Source organism: Typha angustifolia, chromosome 13 (genome assembly GCF_048772165.1).
Source record: "Typha angustifolia cultivar Huaian chromosome 13, ASM4877216v1, whole genome shotgun sequence".
NCBI lineage: Eukaryota > Viridiplantae > Streptophyta > Magnoliopsida > Poales > Typhaceae > Typha > Typha angustifolia.
This window is the reverse complement of record NC_133251.1, coordinates 1,801,789-1,822,782: the sequence shown is the minus strand read 5'-3', so window position 1 is coordinate 1,822,782 and position 20,994 is coordinate 1,801,789. Positions and strand designations below refer to the sequence as shown.

At 38.7% G+C, this 20,994-nt stretch overlaps 3 protein-coding genes across 6 annotated transcripts; 1 reads left to right on the top strand and 2 right to left on the bottom strand.

The window, feature by feature from the left end:
• Nucleotides 1-1,054: 1,054 nt before the first annotated feature.
• On the top strand, nt 1,055-10,717 carry LOC140775153 (uncharacterized). Of its 2 annotated transcripts, none has more exons than XM_073118420.1 (8): nt 1,055-1,239; nt 2,673-5,333; nt 5,432-5,550; nt 5,907-8,099; nt 8,242-8,290; nt 8,393-8,640; nt 8,796-8,900; nt 10,173-10,717. In XM_073118420.1, the coding sequence occupies exons 2-8, from the start codon at nt 3,006-3,008 to the stop codon at nt 10,396-10,398; spliced, it is 5,268 nt and encodes a 1,755-aa protein (XP_072974521.1). In that variant the 5' UTR covers nt 1,055-1,239; nt 2,673-3,005; the 3' UTR covers nt 10,399-10,717. The 2 variants fall into 2 exon arrangements, with proteins under 2 accessions (XP_072974521.1, XP_072974522.1); XM_073118421.1 differs by having other exon boundaries at nt 2,612-5,333.
• A 605-nt stretch (nt 10,718-11,322) lies between these two features.
• On the bottom strand, nt 11,323-15,642 carry LOC140775160 (ribosome biogenesis protein WDR12 homolog). 2 transcript variants are annotated; one of them, XM_073118431.1, is made up of 14 exons: nt 15,344-15,642; nt 15,148-15,248; nt 14,939-15,045; nt 14,350-14,385; nt 14,095-14,186; nt 13,776-13,843; nt 13,576-13,686; nt 13,359-13,490; nt 12,680-12,823; nt 12,218-12,326; nt 11,997-12,133; nt 11,888-11,923; nt 11,681-11,813; nt 11,323-11,575 (listed from the first exon to the last, which is right to left on the bottom strand). In XM_073118431.1, exons 1-13 carry the CDS (start codon nt 15,504-15,506, stop codon nt 11,721-11,723), a joined length of 1,329 nt encoding a protein of 442 aa, XP_072974532.1. In that variant the 5' UTR covers nt 15,507-15,642; the 3' UTR covers nt 11,323-11,575; nt 11,681-11,720. The 2 variants fall into 2 exon arrangements, with proteins under 2 accessions (XP_072974532.1, XP_072974533.1); XM_073118432.1 differs by having other exon boundaries at nt 14,101-14,186.
• A 568-nt stretch (nt 15,643-16,210) lies between these two features.
• Nucleotides 16,211-20,786, bottom strand: LOC140772897 (alpha/beta hydrolase domain-containing protein VTE7-like). 2 transcript variants are annotated; one of them, XM_073115141.1, is made up of 10 exons: nt 20,610-20,786; nt 19,857-19,951; nt 19,185-19,282; nt 18,971-19,020; nt 18,486-18,581; nt 18,206-18,295; nt 17,872-17,964; nt 17,163-17,258; nt 16,852-16,917; nt 16,211-16,501 (listed from the first exon to the last, which is right to left on the bottom strand). In XM_073115141.1, the coding sequence occupies exons 1-10, from the start codon at nt 20,760-20,762 to the stop codon at nt 16,340-16,342; spliced, it is 999 nt and encodes a 332-aa protein (XP_072971242.1). In that variant the 5' UTR covers nt 20,763-20,786; the 3' UTR covers nt 16,211-16,339. The 2 variants fall into 2 exon arrangements, with proteins under 2 accessions (XP_072971242.1, XP_072971241.1); XM_073115140.1 differs by lacking the exon at nt 18,486-18,581.
• Nucleotides 20,787-20,994: the final 208 nt, after the last annotated feature.

The following is a 20,994-nucleotide window of genomic DNA, read 5'->3' as shown; positions in this document are numbered from 1 at the left end:
GCTCAAACAAGTCGGCTGCAAAGAATAATTGATTGGCATGCATATTGCATTCCATCTCTCTAAAGGCTTGCACTTCATGCCCCCTCTTATTCTTAGTAGTAGTAGTAGTATTATTATTATTATTCTTCTTATAAAATTCACATCCACGAATCCAGGCAGCATACCTTTCTATCTAATGATTGTCTAGTCTTGTCCCACTTCAGAAAGCGATTTGAATCAACTTCGGTCTCCCTTTAATTTTCCAAGATGAAAGGATGTGACACTTGAAAAATATTGGGCAATAGTTAATGAGTAAATTGTGACACAAGGAAAGACCACCACCTGCCCAGTTGCATGCCAAACACCCCCTCCCATATTGTTGGATTGCTGATTCGTTCACTCGTAACTCTTATTTAGTCCCCCCCCCCCCCCCCCCCCCCCTCATTTCATCCATCTCTCCTCCTTTCTTGCATGCATGCATGCATGCATCCTATTCTCTTGTACATATGCCAAATTAAGATGCATTAAATTGAGATACACAAGTGATATGGGTAAAGGAAGACTGCTGCATGTGTGTTGATTAATAACCCATTTCTTTCAATTTTGTAGCATCTGATGTCTTCCTCCAGCAGTAAAAAAGAAAGAAAGGAAGAAAGAAAGAGAAAAGCAGCTTAATTATTGGCATTCCATGTAACAACACTCTTTAGATTAACATTAATCTTACTATTGTACCATAAAGAGAACAATCATTAATTTTTTAGGGCCCAAATCTAAAGAAGATATTTAGTACCGCAGAATAGGACCTACCTACCAACTAACACCGGGTATTCCCGGTCAAGTCACCGGCTAGTCTCCGGCTTTAACGTCCGTCACTACGCCGTAATGTCCTTTATCCATAACGTAGCACACCCCGCCTGATGTGCACCGCCGGATGGACGGATGGGATCGCGTAATCGTGGTTTTTTTTGTTCTTATTTTCTCCGGTTCGGGTTCGAGCCTGATAGGTTGGGATCCGAACCGAGACCTCTCCCCTTGGCCCTTGGCCCTCGGCCCTTGGCTACGTTGAAATCTTCGCACTATATCGCTTTATCTTTGCCCCATTTGCTCTCGCACAGCGAGGGGGGAGAGACAGAAGCCCATCTCGCTCACTTCGACCCGGAAGCTAACCCTAGAACGAAGAGGAGGGAGAAAGCCGAACCCTAGATTGGAGAGGGAGCCCGATGCGATCGCCATTTTGGCCGGAATCCTCGTTTGATCAGAGTGAGTCCGCAAAAACCCCCAAAATCTTTGCCGTTTCTGGATCGGGAATGGGTTTGTCGTTTCCGAGCTTTTCTTGCTGATGGATTGTTTGTGTTTATTTTGGTCTGCCGATTTGGTTTGTTTTCTGGACTCGATCGACCTCGTGTTTTGGGAATTTCGTGCGCGAGTGTTGTGTTTTGCGGGGATATAGCGTCTGCTTTTTCTTTCTTTTTTTTTTCTTTTTCTGGGCACTGGAGGTGAGTTTGAGCTAGGGAGTGGGCTTGGAGTAGTTCATGATGTTTGCTTGTGGAGATGCAGTTCTAGGGTTTGAGGTCTTTTCTTTTTATTGTCTTTTGTGAGTGAAGTGTTCAAGTTGGATGCTGGTTGATGTAGCGTGAAGTGTAGGGATTTGGTTTTTGTCTACTTCCAGTTGAAAATGATGAAATGTTTTAAGAATTATACGGCGATGAGTTTTGTTTATCAATGTCGTTGCTGCGGTGGAGCTACGGTTTTTTTTAGTTTTGAGTTACTTTTAGCTGAAACACTTTATCTTGCTATATTATTGACAAGTTTATGGAATCAGAAGATGCATGAGCGGACTATGTAAGTGTATTCAATGGGTAAACTAAAACCTGCATAAAGAAGGACAAATCGATCTGTTGGGCGTCAAGAACGTTTTTGGATTACAGTTTTTTAGATTTTGGGTCTGGATTACTTTTTTGTCCCATAGTTTAGGCTGCCAAATGGACTTGTACTTTCTATTGTTCATGTTCAATATCATTTTCTCAATCCTGCAAAGATTAAGATGCTCGACTGGTATATATTGATCCTATGTCTTAAGGATTTCTCAAGTAGCAATAGTTTCTTTAGATACTTTAGAGAATTTGAAATTTGATTCAGGTTTCAGAAACCTGAAGATGCTGCATCATCTTACACACTTTAGCTGCCATAGAAGGAAATTGTTGGTATAAATGTATAATCCTATATGGCTGTTTTAACTAACAGTTACTCTTTACCTTCCTTTTTTCTTGACCCTCTCGTTCGTTAGATATTTGGCAAGCTGTCTTCCCTTGCTCTCCCTTCCTACCCTTCCTCTCACCCCTCATATCACTCTCTTACTGTTGCTGTGGGTGCCCCCCTTCTCATCCTTAATCTGTGGATGTTCTTCTGCAATAGTTGACAGCATTTAGGTACGAACCATGTGGAATCCAACTGCACCATGCTATTGTTCCTAATATATGATAGCTTTAGATGCAGTTTGAAAATTTTGGTGCTTATTTGCAATAAAATTTAACTTCAGAATTTTGTATGTCTTTTAGATAATTTTGTAGCTAAAGAATCGGGAATAATAAGTGAAGCTGATGCTTGTTTACTATATTTGTTTGTTTAATAGTTGGGAAGCTTGTTTCCTTATATCCAAGTACCTAAGGTTCCAATCATTTCATTTTCTTCAGACTGAGGTAAGGAATGGAAGGCATGAATCTTAAGACTCTAGATAAGCAAAATTTTGAGCGGAAGAGCATTAAATAGGTTGAACAGATCTGCATTATCATAAATTCAGCTTATGATTTCTCAATAAGCCCTAGCTTGGCAGATATTAGTGGATGGTATCTTCCCCAGTGGCAATAGTCTATGGGGAGGATCATTGGCATTCATTAAGCGGAACATGCTCCTGGAAACTGGAAAGTCTTTGGACCTCATAGGAATACTGTTGAGAAGTTGGTCTAGCACTTGTAAACTTGACTTCTTATAGTCAAGAAAAGCTCCTTCGGAGCCACCTCTTAGTTATGTCACAGTTTCGCCCTACCCAGCATCATGGTGTTAATGACATGCAGTTATGGCAGAAACATTTGATGTACAGGCAGCTGCAAGAGCTAAAAAGGCAACAGCAACTTCAGCAGCTTGATCACGGATCTCGTCAGCAGAATTCGCTTGGTCAGCCTCTTGTGACTGGAAAACCAGCTGCCGAGGAATTTCCAGCAATACTGAACAAAATGCCCATAACTGATGTGTCTATGTGGTCAAATACTTCCATGGGAGGTGAGTTGAGGGCACCGAGTAATCCACAGATGTTTACTGCTGGTAATGTGAACTGGACACAAGTTGGTGGCTCTCCTGCAATTAGCAATTTTCCAAATGGAGTAATGTTGTCTAACAGTCAAGTTCAGGCTATGCGATCTATGGGGTTAGTTCCTCAAGAATTGGATCAGTCTCTCTATGGTATGCCTGTTAGCAGCACCAGGGCCTCTGTTGATCAATACTCTGAAAATTTTGGGATGCGTAATAATTTCAGGGAAATGGTGAACAAGGTAGGAGCAAATCAGATGGAGAAGGTGTCAGTGAGATCAGATCCATTGAACTCTTATCAAACTGAACAATATTTAACTGAATATGCTTGCTTACAACAGGGTGTTTCAAATTCTACGCAGAACTTTGAAGGAAAATGTTCATCTGCTAACGCTTCTGTGCAAAGTCAAATTGATAATAATGATACTTTAGGGAATTTTCAGCAAATGAATCAGTTGCAACATGGTGTTCAAGTTCAGGAATTTCATGGTAGGCCTGGTCATGATAATTTGTCAGATAACTTGCTAGAGAAGTCGACATCGGTGAGACCTACTAGTGGTGTGGCTAGTTTAGACCCAACGGAAGAGAGATTGTTGTTTGGTACTAATGAAGATGACAACTGGAGATCTTCTTTTGGGGGGGATCCCAACACTTGCACGGGAGGCTATATGCATGGGAATCCTCTAAAGAATGATCTTACTGGTGCTTTTCCATCTATCCAGAGTGGGAGCTGGAGTGCCCTTATGCAAGAGGCTGTAGAGGCGTCAAGCAGTGACAATGGATTCCAAGAAGAATGGAGCGGCTTGAGTTACAATAAAACAGATCAGTCTATTGTAAACCAGTCCTCTGTATCTAATGACAATGGGAAGCAACCAGCTACTTGGGATGGTGATAACCTGCAGAGTGCATCTTCTCTGACTTCAAGAACTTTTCCGTCATTCTGTGAGGCTGATGCAAACATAAATTGTCCTAGCGTTCCTAGTTTTTTCAAATCTGCATACGAGCAGATAGGGAGAGTATCAACTGAGAGTACAGGTCAGCAGTCACCTGTGCAGGACAACAACAAGCAGTTCTGCCAGATTGTCAAGAAAAAGCAAGAGGACAGTGGTCTCCAAGCACACATGCGTATATCTAATGGTCTTTTGGCTGAGCAAGCATATGGAAGACCAGCAGGATTGCAGTTTGATTCACACAGTAAACAAGGTGTTTGGATTCCGCGGCAAAATATGGCCTCTCATGGTGTTGCTAATGAGTCCAGTAATAGGCGAAATGGATGGAGTACTAATCATACCGTGGCACGAAATGGAACTAATACATCAAATATCTCTGATAGTGATGACAGTATGCAGAATGTTAGTAGGAATGATGTGAATCTGAGCTGTGAACTGGAACTGCTAAAATCTGATAAGAGCAGTTACCAGCTGCAATGTGCAGACTCTTCAATGGGAAAATATGCTGCTGCTATGAACTCAAACATGGCAAAAGTGATTGAGGAAAAGAATCGTCAGGTACTTAAATGTCAGATTGAGTGTGGGAAGCATGGTGCCACTGATTCATCTGCACATTCCATGGGTAATGAGGATGTGCAAAGAAATCAGAATCAGCTAAATCGGGGACTACGACCTTGGGAATCATCTGGAAATAATATTGACAGAAGATCAAAATATGACAGCAGCCAAGAGCCTTCAGATGTGGTCTCTACGGAGGTTTTGACGTATTCAGGACATGGGCAGCAAGTCAACAGTGGATTTGGTACTGGTGGAAATTCCATGTTTACTGGGAAAGGTGCCCAATATTTGGTAAATGGCAGCCAAAATCCTTTGAGTCAGTCTGGTCAGCATACTGAGGGTTCTCCCATGTTGCAGAATCGCCCAGCACGAAATTTAGGAATGAAAGTTTGTCCTTCTTTTCCTCCAAATCAAACATGGTATTCTCAAGGCTTGCCAGATTCTGCTGTTGGAAGATCAAATAATCTGGAGCAAAGTTATGTTGGACACTCACGAACTGATGGTGATGTTGCATCAATCAATTCAGTGGGTTCTGCCGAGGTAAATTGTGTCATTGTCTGTTAGAAATGAATGGAAAAATAATTACATTTCGATCATGATTTGCCTTTTACTTCACATGAGTATGTAATAATTTACAGAGGTCAACGGGGGAACGGGAACTTAATTGTATACGTGCCATCCCTAACAATGACTCGACTGAATCTTCCTTGGATGGATCAACGGCTTTTCATTCTCAGGACAGAACAGTTCCAACAAGGTAAATTTTGGCTTTTGTGATGCTAACTTAGCCTTTGTTTCATATTTTCTAGAAGTCATCTCTATAAGCATTAATATAACAACTAACTAGCTCAATCCATCAGTTCTCTCTCTCTCATTTTCCAAATAATCCTTTTCCTTTTGGCCTGAGAACTCCTTTTTACAAGTCTAGTATCAATGACCTATTTGTGGCATTTATCCTATCCACCACATCATTAAAATTTAGAAAGCCATTTTCTGGGATATACCAATTTGACATTGACATATATTACGAGGAAACACATATTGTGTTGGCATTAGCCAATCTATACATGATAGGCCCTCTCTGTACTTGAACAAACTTCATAATTGCTGCAGTCAGTATATGCTTGAACTTCTTCAAAAGGTGGACCAGTCAAGGAATGTCACCACTGTTGCTGCATCTGATGTACCTGGACAAGCTTCTCATTTGCAACTTAATCGACCTTCTTCTCAAGGTTTTGGTTTACAATTGGCCCCACCATCGCAAAGGCAACCTCTTTCAGAGCACCCATTTTCCCATCAGACTTTCTTAAATCATCTTAGTGGCAAGGATGTTGACTGCAGAGCAGGAGATAAGGATTCAGAACCCTTGATTTCCACAGATCCATTTCAATCTCTGCCTCCTAATCAAGAAACTTCTCAAAGAAAGAATCTGGAGGGTAAAAGTATGTCTGCACAGGCAAGCAAGGACATTTCTTATTCACACAACCAGGTTGATTCCTTGTTAGCTGCTACCTCTAGGTATCGGCAAAAAAATGCTAATGCAACTGGACATGAACTAAATGATAAATCTCAAAGTCTACCCTTTGCTGGCCGAAATAACGCAAATACATCTGACGTTAGACAACCACATGATCTGTTAGCTGCTGCCACTGATTCTTCTTATAGGTATCGACAACGAAATGCTAATGCAACTGGACATGAACTAAATGATAAATCTCAAAATCTACCCTTTGCTGGCCGAAACAATGTGAATACGTCTGACATTAGACAACCACATGATTCTCATGATGGAGCTTTAGGCGATCAATCTGTGTGGGCGGCATTCCCTGATTCCGCAGGCAAAATCCCACCTTTTAGGTTTGACTCCTCTGCTGATGCTCATCCATCTGCACCTTCTCAGTCTCACTCAGCAGAGACAAATCACATTGGTCCATCGAATGCATGTTTTTCTCAGATTAAAAGTGGCCAGCAATTCCCTATGGTAGAAACAAGGGCAGGCTCACAACCTTCTATTCCCGTCATGCCGCAGCGAGCTGGCTTCCCAACAATGTTCAGGAATGTGTGGACAAATTTATCAGCTCAACAACGCCAACCTAGCAAGCACACCCCTAATATGCTTCAATCAATGATTCTATCAAATAGTAAAAAGGATGACAGTTTTCGAGGATTGCAGAAGGTGGATGATCAGGGAAATAAAGCAGCAAGCTCTCCATCTGAGGTTGATGCCAGTTCTATTAATTTACTAAATCAAGAAGAAAAACAAATAATGGGCCCTTCCACAAAACAAACATCTTCTGAGAAGGTGGACATAGGTTCTAACAGAGGAAATGCATCTCAAGGGCAAGAGTCTTCACGAAAGATGCTAGATGGAAGCTCTTCAGTTTCCATTTCATCCTTGGTTCGATTGCATCAGCAAGGTATCAGCAAGGGAAAAATTGGAGAGGACTTGTCTGTTAACTCACAGGCAGCAAATGCGTCCCTAAGAAATGCTGGCAGCAATAATGATGTTGGCTTGCCTGGACGCACATCTAAAAATTCAGGTGTTCAACACCAAGATTACTCTCTACTGCATCAAATGCAAGCTATGAAGGATTCGGATTTGGATCCAAGCAATAGGTTTGGGAAGAGATTGAAAGGAGATAACCTTGGGTCTGATACTCCACAGATAGACTGGAAAGCTGGTCAAAGATTTGTATATGGACAGGATACTATGTTTAGAGTTCCCGTAGATAATAAAATTGGTGCAAATTTACACAATTCCTTTCCTTCAGATGTCAAAATGCTCAGCTTTGCTTCAAGCAACAATGAAGAGAGAATTGCAAACCTATCTTCTCAGATTTCTGGAACAGAAGCATCTTCCATGGCTGCCCACGCTGCTCGACAGGACAGTCTTGAAAATCATGCTCCATTTCCTTGTCCAGATCCCTCATTAAATTTTACGAAAGGAAGCGAGCTTCCCAAGATCAATCATCAAATGGCTCCTTCCTGGTTTGAACAATATGGGACGTACATAAAAGGTCATGTTGCTAATAATGATGACCAGAAAGCCACTATACCGCCTTTCAATTTCCCAAAAGTTTCGATTAGTAATATGTTGATAGAGCAAAGACTTGATAACATTAAGGTGGGTGGTCTTGGGGAAAACACACCATCCGCCAAGATCCCTGCAGATGAATTACCTCACCTGCCTTGTGGTACTGTGGACCATCCTGTGGTTAAAACAGCAAAGAAGCGGAAAGCTGAAATGCCAGAATGTATTTCTTGGCACAAGGTCATTGAAGGATCCCAAAGGCCACGAAGCATCAGGTGACCTTTTTTCTTTCTTATTTACTTATGTTAATAGGCAATTTGGTACCGTGTAGACTATCAGGTCACTTGAGTTCTCTTAATATTCAATTAAATTCATTTTGATCTTTCTATTGAACCTGACATTTTACATTACTCACAGAATGTCAGAGCTGGATTGGTCTCAGGTCACCAACAGATTGATTGAGAAGGTTTGTCCAAATGTTCAATTTTTATCTGTGTTTGGTCTACTGCTTGTTTTGGAGATCTTGGTTTAGCGAATCTTGACATTAATGACCTCTTTCTAATTACAGGTGGAGGATGAAGCTGAAATGCTAGAGGATGGTCCATTGACTTTGCGACCACAAAGAAGGCTAATTCTGACAACTCAGCTGACTCAGCAACTCTTTCCTGCTGTACCAGCCGTTGTTCTTAAGTCAGAAGCTGCTTTAGCTTATGAAAGCATGACATACTATGCTGCTAAATTGGCATTAGGGGAAGCATGCAGCCATACCTCTTGCTTGGGAAGTGATTCTTTGCTGAATTTTGACAATGAGAAAAGGTAATTATTATTCCTAGATATATTTTAGGCATAGACTTGCTTCTGGAGTGTCGAGATACTACATATTGCTTTTTTGTGTTGATACTTGATACATGCCATAGAACAATTATAACCACTTTCTTTATTTTCTAAGAATGTTTTCCTTTATAACTTAGAATATCTGAGAAGTTGAATAATGAGAAGGCGAGACACCAATATTTCTCAGAAGTTGTGGAGGACATCATTGGAAAATCCAAAAGGCTGGAAAGTGATTTTGTAAGGTATGGATGCCTTCTGGACAACTTTCTTATCATTCTTTGTTTGTCTATTCTTTATAAGTTTTCATATCTTTCATTAACAAAGCAAACGTTAGTTGTATACTAGGCATGCAGACTAGGTTTTGCCTAGAGAAAGACTGACTGCTGTTTTGTTTTTGCCAGGAATAAGTGCTTGGCAACAAATATTTTGAAGCTTAAGTTTATTAGTTTCTAGTTAGGATTTGTTAGTCTGGTATATAAACTCTTCAAAAGTAGTAAAATTTACTAGTGAGATCTTGGTCAGCTACTAATACAGGACCCTTCTATTTGCATATATGGTCAATAATATTCTAATTGGTTTCCTCATTTTGCTTTGCCATGGATCTGCCTGGCCCTTGCCTGCTTGAAACTCAGTTGAAAGTGCGACCAAAACACAATTCAAGTAAAAGTGATTAAATGAGGGGAGAGGGAGAGAATGTCGGAGAGGAAGTTGAAGTTCCTTGGTCTACCCATTGCCCTCTGCTTGTTTATCGTCCAGATAACACCTAAGATAAGGTTTCACATTAAGCCATTTGAAAGTCTTAAATTTAGGGTTTCAGATCAATTTGGGCTGTAACATTTCTTGAAACCCTACAAGTTGAGCTACTTTTCTTTGGGTATCAGGTTAGCTACACAATTCAAGACACTTATTGCCACCCACCTCTCTTAAAGTCACAAGATTCTTGTTATCTTGTATCATATGTATATAAGTCATAATGCGAGAAAAACTATATACACTTTGTTAAGTTCGAACACTGGTAAATTATGATTGCAAACATCATAAACTTAAGTTGCATTTATGTTTCAAAATTTCCAACTGTTTCTCCCATCCAAATGTAGAACTAGATGATAAAGGGAAACCAAATGTAGAATTGGATTGCTGGATTTACCATCTCAGCCTCATTACACATATAGAGCAAGTATTTCTTCTTTGGCAAAAAGTATTGTAAACCTCAATGCATGATATATGGAAAAGGAAAATAAGGAGATGGAAGAATCTTTTGCTTTCTGTATTTCTGTTGCTTGTTTATAAAACTATGGTCTTGAATTCTTTTTTATTCTTTCATCTTTCTTCTGTACTTTCTTGTACAAAGATATTATGTTATGGTGAAGTACTGTTGATTTGGAACTTCTATTCTGGATATCTTTAGTTGTTGCCCAACATTTCCTTTCTGAATTTAAAGTAATTACTTAGAAATTATATTATTTTGTCGATTTACTTTCTAATATCCTGTTCTGTTTATAATAATTATTCAGATTGGACAAGAGGACCTCAATGTTGGATGTACGACTGGAGTGCCAGGAATTAGAGAGATTCTCTATCGTCAATCGTCTGGGGAAGTTTCATGGTCGTAGTCAGTCAGATAGAGTCGAGGGCTCATCGACTTCCAATATTACTGGTAAAATATTTCCTCAGAGATATGTTACAGCACTTCCCATGACTGGAAATCTTCCAGAAGGGTTGCTCTGTTTATCACTCTAGATCATTAAATTTATTGATTTTTTTTTTCCCTTCACATCTGCGACCACCTTCAGTTATCTTCCATAATTTTTGTTGGCCCACATCCTTTTATATGCATAGTCGTATAGGAAGAAAAAGTAGGGCCAATGATAACCATCATTTATGATGAGGAAGCCAAGGAATTGAAGTCGCTTTTTTACCAGCTTATGGGCTTGGTCGCTGTTTGTCGATTGTTACTTTTCTTTCCTCTCAAACGATAGTTTATTGTACATTACTAGAAAGTGAAATGGGTTTTGGTCGCATTTCTTATAGATGGAAAATAATATTAGCTTCATTATTATGTCTTTTCGAGGTAATGATTTAATTACTGATCCAATCGCAGCTGGCCAGTCATCTATTCGCTAAAAGAAAATGAAAGAAACGCACATCGCTGTCTTGACCCATTTGTTCGGCATTTTTTTTTTTGAGAAATAAAAAACGAATCGATCGCATTCTTTCCTCGGCATTTTCTTCTTCACGAGTTCTTTTGGGGTTTGTTTTCTCATGTTGGTTTCTCTAATCGGAATGCAAAACAAAATTGAAGTCGGGCTCAATTTTCTTGAAAATTAGATGTAAAGCTGGGTGTTGTTTTGGACAAGCTAATTAGGCAGGTGTCAGAATTGGGAGGCTGGTGGTCACACACATTAAGCTTTGGTATGTACGATCGAGGACTGCCTGCTCCTCTATTCGCAGATGAAGAGTTGACGATCAAAAGATACGATCGAATCTGCAATAATATTTTCTGAATGAGTTTTACACGGAATCCCAAAAAATAATTGTGTGTGAATTGTCTCCTTCACAACGCAGTGCCTCCACAATAGGGTTTGTGTTACGTCTAGTAAACCATAAAATGAACTTCTCTTGTACAATAAGTTCATCATCATAATGAATAATATTAACAGCATAGAAAGAATTCATCTCACGCAATCAATTCATTACCATATGATCTCGTTCAATACAATGGGACTGAGCCCAACACAATAAACATATGACTAAATATTCAACTTGTGGAAATAATATCCAACCGAACAAAAAGACCTGATTGTCCATCACCTCCTGTAGGATACACGCATTTCTGCTGCCAGGTGAAAAAGATCAGAACTTTGGAGCATCTGAAGGATAAATAGCATCTACTAGGTCATTTTGAATGGCTTCTAGTCTGCAAACAAATAAAGATGTATCACAAGTTAGTTCATTACAAATATCATGTAAAAGAACAAACATAGAAGAGGGCACATGAAGAGCTGAAAAAAGAATATCAAACCTCTAAGTGGAAAGAGATCGACAAGCAGTTCCTCTGTTTCTCAGCAGATTTCTATCCCAGAAGTGATACAGAGCTTGGTATCAGCTCCTCCACTAATTACTCTATCATCTCTCCACCAGTCAGCACATAATACCTGCATCAATGATAGGTAAATATGACACTGAATGTTTCCACTCAAACAGAGAAATAACAAGCAAAATAGAATACCTTGTCCTCATGCGAGTCAATTATTGCCAATGGCCACTGAAACAGAAGATGAGGAAGTTGGTATAAGACAAGCTTCACAGAATTAAAGGAAAAAAGGGTCACTGCTTACCGCCGTCCTCAAATCCCATAGCATCACTTTTCCATCATAAGATGCTGACAACAGATGAAACCAGGACACTGGATGCCACTTGCAAGCAGTGATCCAAGATGAATGAGATGAGAATTGAAAAATAGGTGCTAGAGTCCCTGCCATGAAAAAGAAAGGTCTTTACATAGTTCAAGAGAAAGAAAAATGATTATGTTATTGATTTTACCCATTAATATATTTACCCGGTTTACGAGGGTCCCATATCCTTAGAACTGGGTCAGAGCTACCAGCAGCAATAAGAGCAGAACCCTCACCACCAATATCCAGGCAATTTAAAGCCTTTCCACAGACCTAGACAAATTTGTGCAACCTTTGAAGTCAAATATATCAATTATCAAGTAAACCTTTAAACATATCAAGCAATTACAAGAGAGCTAGTGGTTACACAACAATTAATGCAGGAAAAAGATCTAGCAATACAAATCTAGACAAGGTTTATGTTTGAGCAGATAATCATTGTGCCACTTTTGACGAATATCTGATTGATGAAAATTCGAGGGACAAAAGAAATTGAACAATTTATCAGATTAAACATTCTTTGTCCATCATCACACATGCCTTTTTACCCTTTTCTTCATTTTGCCATACTCTAGCAGTTCTTGAAGTACAATATAAACATTTACAAGATAAAAAACAGTTCATACCATGTTCCATGTTTCTTTGCATGTTTGAACATCCCATTGTTTAATAGAATGATCCCATGATGCTGAGTATATGACCTGAGAATCTGGCCAGGCAACAGAAGATACACATTGTGTGTGTCCCAAAAGGGTTGAAGTAGCCATTCCCTGGATATGACAAACTTAAGAAGGTGAGCAAATTCCATCAGCAAAGAATGACAAACCATAATTTTTGATACTCTTCTGGCTATGAAACTTCGACAGTTTCTGAAATAATTCAAGACCTAGTGAATACTTAATGACATGACCACAGGTCTATAACAGTTAGGTTAACTTATTTTTTGCTTCAACAGTTTGGTTGCTAAATCCATGTGATTACCACTTCACTTTGATGAGGTGATTACACCAAGAAAAGGACTAATTGGCCATCATCACATCAAAAGCTATTTCCCTTCTATCGCACACCTGATATCAACTAAACAGTTATTGGCAGATTTTTAGAAAAAGAAAACAGTTATTAGCAGAAGATATCACTAAAATGTAACTTTGACATATAACCTAGAAAAATTATGATGTTCTAAAGCTTATTTAGACCAGACGACGAAGCTTAAGCCCATGTGGAAGTCAAACCAGTTTTTTTAATAATTTTTTTTACTTTCCATACAATTACTCCGTATCCAATGAACACGACAAGGCCAATTACCTCTAACTGAGATTCTTCAGTGTCCAATGAATTAGAATTCAACTTTCTCTTCTTTATTGAGACAGCACCATCTGCTTCAGAGCTATTTACTTCCCACAACTTGATAGAGCAGTCCCAGGAACCAGAACAAATCTGAAGGCACGAAGCATCCAATTACAAGATAAGTGCATCACCAAGTGTGATGGTTGGATTGTGGCATAAGTATAAGCATATATACCATATCTCCAAAAGGATCTGAGGTGATAGTCTGAACAGATGAAGTGTGTCCTGGAAGAATCTTATACGCACCTATCCGCATGGGATGCTCCATATCTTCAGCTTCATTAAACTGAACAGATGGACAGGTAATTATAGCAAAAGATTAGTTACAACTTGTATTCTAAAGATGCGATGGCGCTCAGACAATGAATTACTTACTTTCCACAACCTTAATGAACGATCTTTCGAACCAGTTACCAGATGGAAGCCGTTTTCACTATTGGGCCCTAGATATGTGCAGGAAAAAAAGAGTCAATGATTACCTCCTACTTAGTAAATAGGCTCATATGCATATAATACACATGTTTAGAATGAATGCAGATGGCTGCATTCATAGCTCATGCCAGTATCAAAGTTAAAATAAATGAGGATAAATCCCATCTGAAATAGAAGGGCTAAACTTTTGAACAAGGAAGGGAAGTATAATGCACCACTCCAATTTAAAACAAATAAGTTCAAGTTGTCAAGCTAAAAGTACCTTTACCTTTACTTTTTATATAACGGGCAGAGGTAATTGCACCATGATGTCCTTCTAAAATGTGTGTACACACTGATCCACCTTTCCAAATCCTAATTAGGAAGCAAAGAAATGTAAGAATGAAGAAGCAACATATCGTCACTAATGCAAGTCTTTCTTTTAACCTCTTTATTTCCGAGCATTAAATCCCAATTGATTGAGAAAGAAGGAAATACGCATATAAATAAATGGTGGTTGAGAGTTGAATAAGTTTACCTCGCAAAACTATCGTAGCACCCTGTCAATATGGAGCTGCCAATTGAAACAAGTTACAAGTTCAATTAGCAAATGATAGATGCATGTAGCTAATTATAACTATGGGAAGTAGATAAATGCGCAAAAACACATATATGCATGTGAATATATGCTAGAGAACAAGGGGGAGGTTCTGTGGTGGAGGCTTCAATGGCTAAAAAAGAGGAGATATTGAAAAACGAATAGAAGACAGGCATTAATAGGAACAAAATACACTTAAATTCCAAGAAAGGCCAAATAGGACATCTAGAGTACCCCAAAGAAACCTAGTTGTCAGTTCATTATTGGCAATTTACCAATAATTCACTCATCGATTTTTCAGCCAATTCTGTCTTGAACAAGAAGAAAAAAAATTCACCCAATTTGAATAATTAATAGATATCAACCTCCGCAAAAAGCAGCAAATCAGATCAAATACACAATCGGAACTACTAATTATCTGAAAGTAGAAATTCAAAAGATGAGCTGCATTGAGAATTGAAAGCTCCACTCTTTGACAAATCGGTCTACACGGCAAAAGTCAGCTCTCCATTCAAGAAAAGAATTGCACCTTGGATGGGAGCCGTCGACCGCACTGACCCAATCATCATGCAAACATGGATCTTGCTGTTTCTTCGGGGCTACAGCCTTCACATATTCAATTTCAAGTACTCTCTCCTGTAACCCAACAGCAAAAACAACACATAAATCACAAATATTTAACAAACAAAAGAAGAAACAAGTAAATAATAATAACAAAGTATCCATCATTAAACGTACTGCCGAGATGCCCTTCGCTAACAAGAACTCATCGAGCGGCATCCGAACGAGCTCGCCATCGACGAGGAAGTCGAAGGGTTGGCTCTCGTATTCCGTATTGGCTGTGCAAAACAGTAGATAAGAGAGATAGTATATCAAATCGGATAAGAACGTTAGAATAACAAGAGAGCAAGGGTAAGGGAATGGATAAACTCACCGCTATTAAGGATATGGTTGACGATTTCGGAGAGACCCATGCGGGTGAGGTAGGAAGGGACGGCGATGGGGGCGGCGGGGACGCGAAGCGAAGGTTCGAGCTTGGTGACGAAGCGGACACGAATCTGGCGAGATGGATCGGAACCGCTCCCGATGAGATCCATTGCTGCTTCGATCTCTCTCTTCCTCTCTCTAGTTTGCCGTGGAGAAGGGAAGTCCAGAGAGAGAGAGAGAGAGAGAGAGGAACGAAGGGTTTTAGTTAGGGTTAGGGTTTTACGTGGGGGAAAGGGCTCATCTTGTGATCCAACCTCGAGGTTAATAAATTGGGTCCGGAAACTTGGTCCGATTGTAGTCCATGCATACAAGGGCTACAAATGTGTATATCTATTGACTATACGCAAATAGAAGTTTCTTTTTTTAATCTTTTTCTCTACTAAATGACGAGATTTATTTATCTACGTTTTGATCTAAAACTGTTCGTAAGTTAGACTGCAAATGTCGTGTTAAAGCTTGGAAAAAAAGAAGAAGAAATGTTGTGTTGATTCTTTTCGAATGCATCTCGGAATTCCTAAAAGAATAATTTTATTGGACTGCAAGCATAATTACATACTCTAAATTTTGCCGTTTGATGCAATAGTAGAAGTAAAAGTCTTCTACAGTGTATAGGAGAACCACTTTCATTGTGGAGACTATGATCACTTAATTTTATTCTTTTATTTTTTTGATAGAAGGCTACAGTCCTGTTTCATTGTACACTTGATATCAGAACCTTCGAAATAATGGACATGCAGCTTTGTTTTGCAATCAACCTTGGTGAAACATCATAAATCCTACAACAATTTGGTATGAACTGTTTAAAAATAATAACAGAGCAAGGGCTGGAGATTGTACATTTTTTGGAATCACATATACAATGGTAAGATATATGCAGAAACTGCATAACAAGAAAACAGTAATTTGGTTTTATCATACAAATTGTGGTAAAATTTGGACAAATTTAAGCTGCAGAGAACCCAACGCTGTCGTTCTTCGACTTGTCGTGCTGTCCAAGAAATTCAAGAATGGACTCAGCTACTAACTCTGGCTTCTCAACATGAGGAATATGACCACACTGTGGAATCTGATGCAGAACTGAATCTGGGATATCATCATGCAACCTCTGCAGAGTTAAAGATGTATCAGTGCAGCACCGTCACCTACTGTTCCATTGAAGCATAAGGCTTGAAAAAGGCTTGTTTAAGGGCCTACTCCAGGCAAACAAATAAAATTCTTTTGCTCGACAAATAGGAATCCTAATCCAATCAAATTTTCTCTTTCGGTACGACCGTTCCATTGGAACTTACAGGTTTTGCACATATTTACCTACTAGAGAACGACTGTTTGAGTAGAAAGAGGTGTAATAAGGTGAAAAGTTCAGTGCTTCAGTTTAAAAGATCACCATTTGACCATTATCACACGATTATTTGAATCAGACAGAACACAGGATAAATGTTTGCCAAATAAACATACCAATGCCAGCTTGTTACTAATGATTCTGTCATCCTCTCCCCATATGATAAGACTCTTATGTTTTATCTGCATATATCAAAGGGTTCAGAAGAGAGAGATGTTGCAAGAAATCAGATATACAGATATCTATATATGTTAAATAATGTCAGTCTATAAACTGTTATATGTTACATCACTGCAGCAGACTAACAGCAAGAAAAGAAAAAAGAACGAAAAAAAAAAAAAAAACAGCCAAAACTTGCTCCAAGGTATTTGGAGCTTTCATATTTCTGACAAATTGAAGAATGGGAAGGAGACCATGTAATGGATACCTGTTTTATTTGATTAATGACGTTATAGCCTCCTCCGATCATAAAACTAACAGTTGCATCTTCCCACCAAGGTAGTCGGCAGTGTAGGCGGCCCAACTGAAATTTTTAGTAATTATTTATGCATGCTACAGTTTAAGTCATAGTTAATAATTGGTCAAGTAATGCAATTAGATAAATGAATATTCTATTTAAATTAGCAGACTGTCACACTGATTATGCCAAAAGGTAGTCCAAATAAAATGCAATTGTATCAAAGATAGAAAAATTCAAAATCCTAGCACAAAGAGAAAACTTTAGGAAACAATGTAAGTTTTATTATGATTATCGCCATATTCAGAAGTTATACTCTTACCCAAAGTATCAAGTCTTGCAAGTTTCAACTCTCAATGTCAAAGTTTTTCATAATATCATTCGCTTCCATTCTTTCAAAGCCACAAGTGAGGATTAATCCAATCAATGTAGGCTTATAGTTTAGGACCTCTCAGTGGAAAATTTTCAGAATTAAACAGGAGTAATATTTTCATGGAAAGATGCTTAATCTTCTATTCTTTTAGAACAGAAAGAATCAGGAAGTTAATAACATTGCCAAGTTATTTATACAACAAAATAGAGAAGCCATAGCAAGCTAAGACGACTGATGACCTGCAAAATGAACAGAAAAGCACCTTAATCTACCTAATATGAACTAAAGAACTGCATAACCTCTTACATTTGTCCAGTCAAGATATAGCCCTTCTGGAATTTTATTGAAGGCCAAGCCGATAGCATACAAGCGCAATGGAAGGCTCTTCAATACAAATGCCTGAGACATGGGGAAAAAATCACTTCATAGTAGCAGCATAGAAATGTACATACAACACCAATTTCTAAATGTCAACAAGGTGTCGTATGACTTGATTTTGAAATGTACAGAACTAATAAAACATGATATTAACTGAAGAAATATCTAGTAGAATTCATGGTATAAAGCTGACCATGTCAAAATTTAAGATAATTGCAGATCCAACTATACAGAAGTATACATTAAGAATAGATCATCTTACACCAGCGTATGCGACAAACTTAGGTAACTTTGTCATATTTCCAGTGCCTTCAGCATAGACACTTGCATTAATGAAAATTAGCTTAGATATCTGTAAAGGTTAAGAAGGAATTAGTTAAAAGATAACTTCCTCACGTGTAAGAATAAAAGTAAATAAGGAAGTGAGATAATAACAAATTATTTTCATGCATAAGACAATATCAAGAAGTATTGGGTTTAGCTGTAGGAAAGCTATAAATAATAAATAAATAAAAGCAGCAAGAATTCAATAATTACTATACCGCTTCTGGATGGTTGGCTGCAAAGTCGATAGCTACAGCAGCACCAAGGCTTGGTCCAACTAATACCATGGGTTTATTAATGTATGACCTCCAAAGCTACAGTAAGGAAACATTGAGCTGATTTTAACTTAGATTGAAGGGATCAAGAACATATCAAGCAGTTGACATGACTACGTCAAAACATCCAAATATCAATTGAGGCATCAGAGAGAACTGTATTAAGGATGTAGTTCATAACAAGATAAACATAAACATGCAGAGAATTAAATGCTGTCATTTGGAAATGCAATTTGAATACTTGATAAAACATATTGAAACCATTGCCAATACATGCATTGGTCAACCTATCTGCAATAAACTTTTCAGAGAACGCCAAGGGAACTATAACTGCATGATCTGAGTAATGCGTAATGTTATCAGGTATCACAAGTAAAATAACAACTCAAGCTATTTCAAGATGAATTGTTAGCATAATGCAAATATACCTTGTATAGGTGCTCACGCTTGGCAGCAACATCACATGGTGGAAGTGTTTCTAAGACATGATACACCAACATGATGTGATAGCAGCATTGAACAAGGAAGTTGAACCCAAAAAAAAAAAAGGTTTCAAAAACAAGGTATATCCACCAACCTCTTACTGATCGAGTACTGAACTAAATAATGGAAGTAAAATGAAGAGAACAAAGGAAGACAAACCTAGATCAGAGAAACCCCATCCAAGAATATCCACAGCCCATGCCTCTACTCCAGCATCCTCAAGCAAAGGGTACATGTATCTCCATTCTAAACAAGAACTGTAAGAGATCATTGAAATTTTAGTATTATATGGCCAGCCAGACATTGAAGATCAATTCTTCAGGCAAGAGAAAGTGAATGATCAAACCGAGAGTAGTACTTTTGAAAAAACTCTTGAAGAGGAGTTCATACATATAGAACAAAGAATTCTTTCAACTTTGCTAAAAGCTTTCAGTTAAGAACTTAAGACTCTCGGCAATATTGGCAAAGTCATGAAGCCTTGTCAAGTAACTTCTTGAAGTTAATTATGAACTTTCACCATAATGTCATGATCATGACCAAATAAGTAAGAAAACAAAGAGAAGCCACAAAGTAATTGAAAGACCGAGCGATTAGTTTTCATTTCACTGTCCTGGTAATGTAGTAACTCTGTCAAAAGACATCATATTTCATCAGATTATACAGACAAATACATGCACAGGTACAAAGGGAACCCAAAACTGCAACGGTACAAGCAATTAATGAGATGCATCATCTGATTTTCCTATTTATTTGCATAATACCATATATACTATTTTCTGTTTCTTAATAGTGAAGCTCTTATCAACAACAAATGCATAACCATTATATTACCTGTCAAAACCATGTAGGAAAACAAGTGGTTCCATGCTCTGCTGCCGCAATGGTCTCACGCAACTAGTCATGATTGGGTTCTTGGAGAAATTGATCTGTAATAAAAGCTAGTAAAGTACCTCTTCGTAAAGGTCAAATAAGTTTTAAACATTGCAAAGCCCCGTCTTCTATTTTTCATTCTTATCAAAAGAGAAAAAAAAATAATTATATTGATAAAGAACGGCTGAGGATACGCAAAATTTTCTCTTTTCTGTTAACAGTGCAAGAAACGTACTTCACAGAAGATTTCCTTTTCAAAGGAAAAGTTTTGAGGTTGAAACTTAAAAGCCACATGACTACGATAGACTACCCAACCAAAAAAAGAAAAAACGATTTTGATAAAATGAAAAGAAAAGTTCAGCAAACATGAAGCATTTCGCGTAGGGAACATTGGTATTTATGGAGGTTGACTTCACAGAGCAGAAGGTGCTATGCAGATAGCAAATGACCAAAACACCCCTACATGCATCTGCTATTCTGCTCTCTAAGTACAGGTCTTTCAAGTTATAAGGTATGAAGATTTGGTGGGGTAGATTTGATAGAACTTGAGCTAATTAAATATTAGAACAAGGGTATGGAAACCCATAAAAAATCGCAACTTTCCAATTCTACCGCATTACCCCAAAACAAGCACCAATTAGTGACAGAAACACTCGAAGAACTAATATTACAACAAATGCAGGATAGATCCAACACGGATCACTCAATTCTCACCTTCACCGGCACCCTCTCGATCCTCTTGGCCAGTTCTCGCGCGCGGGGGTCTCTAATCTCCTCCACCTCCTTGGGGAGAAACGAGGGGAACCCACCCTCCGAAACCCTAACCCTAGCCGGAGAGAGCCCGGAAGTCGCGAGGAAAAGCGGCATCGCTTTGGGGCCACTACTCCTCCCCCCCCCCCCCCAATTGTCCCCAAATCGGAAGATAGAGTGGAAGAGAGAAGGAGAGGAGCAAACTTTTTATGAGACGTAACCGGGGGGACCGCGACACGATGCAGACTTCTATATAAATCTGGAGGACTTTGGAGCTTGAAATCGGCACAGCATTCATGATAATACGAACAAAACTTTGCTAAAAGAATTCCGTATTACGTGTACAACC